The sequence below is a fragment of the Hibiscus syriacus genome, unplaced genomic scaffold (genome assembly GCF_006381635.1).
Source record: "Hibiscus syriacus cultivar Baekdansim isolate YM2019G1 unplaced genomic scaffold, ASM638163v2 tig00110482_pilon, whole genome shotgun sequence".
Lineage (NCBI taxonomy): Eukaryota > Viridiplantae > Streptophyta > Magnoliopsida > Malvales > Malvaceae > Hibiscus > Hibiscus syriacus.
Genome location: NW_024062758.1, coordinates 185,101 through 192,676, shown reverse-complemented (window position 1 = coordinate 192,676; position 7,576 = coordinate 185,101). Strand labels below are relative to the sequence as shown.

At 34.0% G+C, this 7,576-nt stretch overlaps 1 protein-coding gene across 1 annotated transcript; it reads left to right on the top strand.

Moving 5' to 3' along the window:
* The first annotated feature begins 1,433 nt into the window (after positions 1-1,433).
* On the top strand, positions 1,434-3,064 carry LOC120128806 (phospholipase A1-Ibeta2, chloroplastic-like). Its single transcript, XM_039146434.1, has one exon. It carries the CDS (start codon positions 1,475-1,477, stop codon positions 3,047-3,049), a length of 1,575 nt encoding a protein of 524 aa, XP_039002365.1. The 5' UTR covers positions 1,434-1,474; the 3' UTR covers positions 3,050-3,064.
* The last annotated feature ends 4,512 nt before the right edge of the window (positions 3,065-7,576 follow it).

Below are 7,576 nucleotides of genomic sequence, written 5' to 3'. Positions count from 1 at the left end.
AAAAAAGGAAATAGATTAGAAATTTTCAATTATTTTTTAATTTATATTTTTCAAAAAAGAATACAACCGACAAGTGAATTTCGTAATCTTAATGTTTAAACTTGGAATTTAAACTCTGATAGATGTAACAAGCTGTACATTTGAGATGGGGGGAACTAGTTTATCTTAAGTTGCATACATTACCTAATTAATTAGTCTTTTACTGGTAAAATAAGAATTTGAATCCAAAGTTACGTTTGTTAAAAAGGGGTTTATTTTACTAGTTTATTCAAGTGGTAAGTAGTTAGATATTCCTTAAGCAATATCTCAAGTTCGAGTTCTTGTGTATACAGAAAATCCATGTTGGAGAACTTACTGACCAAAGTCATATGTGCAACACATATCGATCCAAATTAATCAATGCGAAGCCTTAAAATCGATATGGGTAGAAAAAAAGGGTTACATTATGATCATATGAATCACATTTCTACTTATTTATTTATACATTAACCTTTGATTTCAATCTACCAGTACGTATTTTGATAATAAAAAAAATCTACCCGTACATATCAACAAAAGATTTTTGTTAATACAAAAAAACAAGTAAAATAACTATTCATATTTCAGAGTCTTCATTGACTTATGCAAAGTACAAAAACCACAAAAGTCAAAATATTCTCAACCACACCGACCAAAAATATATTCAGAGCAAAAGGGTAAAAACTGAAAATTAAAATTTTATTAGTCAGCTAATTCGTCACCGTTTTAAACAAAATTATAAGTTTTTGTGTGATTATATGGTAATATTCTTAATTATTTAGTGATAAATGTTCAAATATCCATGTAAACATCGTGTGGGAACTCGATATCTCTAGAGACTAGAGATAACAATCATCTCTTAATCACGAATATCACTTAGTTCGTATAGTAAAAAAAAGTTAACTACACCCATAATCATCAAATTATTAATTAAAAATACATAAATATTCAAAATTAAATTTATTATTAAATCACCTATTTGATAATTATATCATCTTATTAAAATATAATAACGAAAATATCATTTTAAAAGTAAAATAATAATTGTATGGGCAGTTAATCCTTAAAGAAGTCAATCTCTCAGTCAATTTCCTTGATCATAATCGACTTTTCTTTTATTTTTTTAAGAAGAAAACCACATGGTCGATTATTCTTTTTACTTGAACAAATCCATGATGATTTTTTTTCAATTAAACGTTCATATTCATGATTAAGAATAATAATTATTTTATTAGTGATGTTTCTTAGTTAGTGCCCATTATGAATAGTGAAAAAGAAATTGTCAATTTTCAATATTGCCATTGTTATTAGGTTATTCATGTAATTATGAAATACAGTATGGGTATTGGTTGGAAATGTTGGGTCTATATGTACTCATAGATCTTGTTTGCTGGTTTGCAGTTTTAGCAATCGCTTCTCTTTAAATCTTCACTGTTTCTTTCCTAGAGTCGTCTCCATGCAGATGGGCATCAGCTCCACTCTTCCCGCACAAAACTTGCACGTCTTTCAAGCCAAAAGGCCAAGTTTCAAGTGCCGAAGATCACCTCTAAACCCTTTAATAACTCCTCAAAAGCCTCTTGTTTCATCAGCTTCGTCGACTGAGTTGACTCGCCAGCACCTTTCTAACCTCGAGAAAATCCTCCAGAAAACAAACCGGACCGATCCACAGCTAGAGCCGGTGACCAAAGCAGGCGGTAAGGGTTTGCTCAAAGGGCTAAATCTTTCGAGGATTTGGCCTGAAATGAGTGCCGCCGAAGAGATGTCTCCTCGCCATTTGAATAGGCTTAAGAGGCTATTGTCGAAGACCATGGAGTATTCTCCTAGGAACAACCTGGGTTCTCGTTGGAGAGAGTACCACGGTTGCAATGACTGGTCCGGCTTGCTCGACCCGCTCGATGAAAATCTAAGGCGAGAAGTGGTTCGATATGGGGAATTTGTTCAAGCTGCTTACCACGGTTTCCATTCCAATCCCACCACGTCAAAAAATGAAGAGGCTCCGTTGCCGAGACACGTCTCATTGCCTGAACGGTCTTACAAGGTGACTAAGAGCCTCTACACTACCTCGTCGGTCAGGTTGCCGAAATGGGTGGACGACCTTGGGTGGATGACCCAACGGTCTAGTTGGATGGGGTTCGTAGCGGTTTGCGATGAAAAGAGGGAGATTCAACGAATGGGGAGAAGGGATATTGTCATTGCCTTACGAGGAACTGCTACGTGGTTGGAATGGAGGGAGAATTTTAGAGCCCAACTGGTTGAAATCTCTGAATCCGATGACCCGACCCAAAAGGTTGGATGTGGGTTCTTGAGTTTACATAAAACACGTGGTGCTCACGTCCCTAGTTTGGCTGACTCAGTGGTTGAAGAAGTAAAAAGGTTAATCGAGATGTACAAGGGAGAGAAGCTTAGCATTACAATCACGGGACATAGTCTTGGAGCAGCTCTATCTCTTTTAGTTGCTGATGAAATAAGTTCATGTGCGCCTCAAGTGCCACCCATCGCCGTGTTTTCCTTCGGAGGACCCCGAGTAGGTAACCAAGGTTTTGTGGACCGACTTAATAAAAAAAATATTAAAGTATTACGAATCGTGAACAATCAAGATTTGATCACAAAGGTTCCGGGTGTTTTCATTGGAGAAGGAACTGAAGAACAAGTTCAATATAAACATGAAAAAGAAGCAAGAAACGAAAGCTTTGCTAGCGTGTTCAACAGGCTTGGAAACAACAATCCACTGGCATATTCCCACGCCGGAACAGAATTACGAGTTGATACTAAAATGTCGCCTTATTTGAAACCCAACGCTGACGTGGCATGTTGTCATGATTTGGAGGCTTACCTGCATTTGGTGGATGGGTTCTTGTCAATGGATTGTCCCTTTAGGTCAAATGCAAAGCGGAGTTTAGCAAAGTTGATTCATTACCAAAAATCAAATGTAAAACAATTGTATACTCACAAGGCCTTGAGTTTGAACCCTGAAAGACGGGATAGCTTTAGCATCCCAATCACAACTTGTTTGCCTAGTCCCTCTCGATAAGCTAAGCATATCAGTAGCACAAATGTAAAGGGACAAATAAAAGGGGGAAAAGCTTGTGTATAATTGAAATATGGCGTTGAATTATCTCGTCTAGCTTGAAACTGAGTAGTTTATATTGTATGAGTGGATTTATTATTTTTCTTACATATATATGTCACGGGGCTAGACTTAAAATTAGTAAATCGTGAGGTCGTAGGCACCAGAGCATGAGTTGGGTGCCTGAGTTAGCCTTCAACCTGGACAAATAAAGCCTAAAAGTCACTTAAGCGATTTGGACACAATGGATTAAATGTGTGGAAGTAGAATAAGAGAAGACTTTGTAAAGAAAGATGACAAGAGAGACTATAGCCCCCCAAATTTCGAATGTATCTTATTTACTCATTAATCAATCAAGATAATTGAGGTGGGGAAAGCTTATATTTATACTTTGTTAAATGGAAGGGACTTCTTGACTTGGGTCCTAGTTTAGGTTCAAAAATCAGATAGACCAATATCACTCTAGTTGCACAGAGTGTCACTAGATTTATCAGGGGAGAATGTCACGGATCATGTGCTCACGACCAGGACCAGTATGAGCTGACCAGTCATGACGCCTCCGACACCATCTTAAGCCACCCTAGGATGCCACCAACACTATCTTGGCGACCATAGGAGCCTGAACACCATCTTAAGTCATTTCATCTAAATTGGCTCGTTCCTTGAATATATCCTTTAGAGTAATACAAATAACATTGATGTAATTCAATCTCAATCATTGGATGTAGGGGACTTCAAATATAAATAAAGGCTTATCATCACCTCATTTCGCATTTTAGATTTGAGGAATACAAAGTTAAGCATTCTCTCAATTTCCTTGCTCTTTGAAATGCATCATTTCCTTTTAGAGTTCTTCTTGCTTCCGCATTTTGATCTAAGCTATTTCGCTTGAATTGTTCAGGCTGGCTTAAGCAAAACCATCGAAAAAGTGTCTAATGCCTTACATTTTCTAGTTTGAGATTCTAGAGCAATGAAACAAGGCACTAGCCCGTATGAATGCTTTATTTAGGGAGAGAGATTCATGCACCCACATGGTTCATGCACGTCTAATGAGGAAGTATGGAGTTGAAGAGCCTTGCATTTGTTTGTTAAGCCTATAAATATGTGGCTACTGACATTTTGTAAAACAACTTATTGATTGATAATATATTGGGAGTGTTGACTCTATTTGTTCCTATTTGAACCCAATTTTACTTATTGTTGAATATTGTTAAGTTAAATTGTAATTAGTTAGGAAGTTTTGCAACTACTTGTTAGTTAGTTAGTCTGTTGCTAGAATACTTGGCGTATAAATACTGTTTGTAATCTTACTTGTGATATATGAGAAACTGCCCATTTAATCATTCATTTTCTTGAATTTAACACTTATCAAACTTCTATGTGCCTATGTCTGCATGGGTCTTGGACCTTGATTCGTGTCCCATGGCATTCTCTGCCACTAAATTCAATAATGTCCGTTCAAAATTAACTTGGACAGGGTGATCATGGATCCCCCTCGAGGGCTTAGCCTACTTCCGATGTCTTTGGACGACTTGCCTTGGCATATATAATTATATTAAAAATTTAATCTTCTTTCTTGCTGCCATTGTTTGAACAAATGAGTTTGACGTTTTGCATAAAATAAATACGAGAATGAAACGACTACCCTAAATTGTTAAGAAAGTAGTTGCCATACATTTTTCACACCCCCAAATCTATGAGCCATAGGAGCATCCGATGCAGGCTTACATTACATGTGGCTAACGCATGCAATAATTTTTGACGTGTTTATTTATATATCACAATAAAGAAAATATTTTTAAATCGATATTTATTAATAAAAGCACGCCATGTCTTCTATCCTACGTGTCAAGAAAGAGTGTTATTTCAAGATTAATCAAGAATGGATTAAGGAAGCAATTTTTTGCTTTACCAAAAATAAAATAAATAGAAATTGAATTTTGTCGTGGTAGGACCAAAAAAAAAACTTGTTCATACGCTAAATAGTCCTAAAGTCATCATCATCAAATTAAAAAAAATAAAAAATAGTTTGAAGTAATGTCGGCAAGTCATAAAATTATTTTATTTAACTTTTAATAATAATTATTAATATAATATATGTTTATAATTTTTCTTGATAATTGACAATACATACACATCCTTCCGGCGTTGCTATTTAAACTCGAGATCTTAATAGAAAATAATATTTCTTTTAATCACTAAAATCTATTCATCAAATTAATATTTTTTAGATGCGATGTTAAAATTATTTATAGCCTTCAAATCGTAAGTTATTGAAAACTTGTAATAATAACTGTACCAAATAATATTACTTTAGTTTGGTACATGTGCTTGGAGGAAACGAAAAAGAAAATGCATAACAAAGCTTATTATTAATATTAATATAAAGTTTCCAATGAATATTTGTCAAAGTTCAATCCAAAGGTTGAAAAGGTATACAATATAAATTTCTGATTATATAATTGTTGGAATTAGCATATGAAAAGCTGTATGGTCAAACGAGATACTTTTAGTAAATAAGTTGTTTGTCAAAGCCTAATAAATTGTTTGGAAAGAACAAAAGAGAAAAAAGGTTGAGGATCTATGTAAAGAATAAGATAAAAAATGTCAATAGAATTTATTTTCTGAACTAAATTGTCAATCACATTTCTTCTTGGTTACACGCTTACAGCTAGCAAATACAAATATTTCTTCCTTGAATTTGTCATTTGTCACACTTAAACCAACCCCAACAAATTGTTGAACGTCAAGCTTGGTGAGGTGTTGAAAGCTGGTTGGAGCAGGGTAAATGTTGAAGATCAAGCTTGTGGTGCTGTCGAAGTTAGTTGAAGTCTGTTGGGTTTGTCAGTTGAATCGGGTTTTGCCCAACTAGCCTATGTTGGGTCAAACTCATAGTGTTGACCCGTATAGCTAGAATGGGGCTATATAAATGAGCTTAATAGGTTAGGGCATGTATCATCTTTGGCCTACATTTCTTTGTTTGTTATTTTTCCCTAATGCTTGACAGCAGTAGTACATTTTTTTTAATACGTTTCATCACAAATATCTTACCATTTTTTAAGGTTGAAGCACATTATTTCACTTAATTATCTTCATATAATTGTTTCTGAACAATAATTAAAAATTATAAAATAATTGTTAAATTTATTAAATTATTATACAATATCATTAATTTTAATAAATTATTACAAAATGAACATTAAACTATTAAACTTTTACGGTTATTATAATATTGTAGTGAACATTTTATAATAGTTAATATCATTACTAAATAATGGATGAAATTAATATTCATATATCAATTTAGAAGTAAAATTTAACAACTTAAGATAAGATGTCTAATTCAAGTATTAATTAAAAAACTCATTTAACGACTTAAGAGAAAATATCTAATTTAAGTATAAAATGTATATGTAACCCATTAAATAAGAAAGTTATATATTTCACATGAAAATAACAGTAATATTTTCTGATATAATAAAAAAAACAGACAATCGTCCCATTCCCATCGTAATATTAGACAATTTCATTCATGATGTGTATAATAACAAGAAGGATAAACTACACCTTTAGTATCTAAACTATTACTTTTATTTTGTTTTAGTATCTAAATTTTATTATTTTTCAAAATCATACTCAATGTTTAGATTTTATTTTGGTACCGATCGTTACAAACTTAACGGTGATTTTGATGTCTCATCATAAATTAATTCCATGTCCACTGAACTTTCAGAAAAGCTGTTGAAGTTGTTGAATGCTGATGTTTATGTTTCCTGAGAATAGTCGTAGAAGATGAAAAAGGAAAAGAAAAGAACAAACCCAGATATGGTAATTGGGTGTGTTCCTCTGCAAGCCCAATAACATGTAAACCAATTGAAGGTAGCCCAACGAAAATTACGGTTAAACCCCAAAAGTATATCTCTGAAATTGGATTGGGGAGTCAAAATTTCTTTGTCAAGCAAGTATCCAAAGATGTAAACTTCAAAAATTTCCGAGCTCAACCAGGGAAAAAGAAAAACAAAACTTTCGATGATAACTACTACTAGATTAACTTAGTATGACAATGCACTTACCAAAAATATCCTACTCCCTGTGCCTGTTACATATATTGAACGGCATATCTTATGATGACAAATGACGCAACAAATTACTTTTATTTTATAACGATTATCGAATTCATTAAGTGATCTCAGTGATAAAATGAAAGATATGTTGCTCAGTCGTAAGCTCGTGAACAACTTGAGGAACAGAGGAAGGTGGTGAAGAGGAATCAAGAGAAGAACCGACCATAGCATCCAAATTGATTGTACGAGTAGCTTGAGGACCTTTACGTTGAGTAAATCTGAAATTCGATGGAAATCTTATAAGCCGATAACATTGACCTGGCTTACGGCCCTTGATTTTGCAATAGTAACGCACCCAGGGAACCGACAATGGCAAATAGTTGAAATCCTATAAGAATTCAAAAACAGGGCTCCCAGGGAGCCGAGA

Excerpts from the sequence above, each read along its gene's own strand:
- LOC120128806 (XM_039146434.1), top strand. The coding sequence starts at position 1,475 with ATGCAGATGGGCATCAGCTCCACTCTTCCCGCACAAAACTTGCACGTC.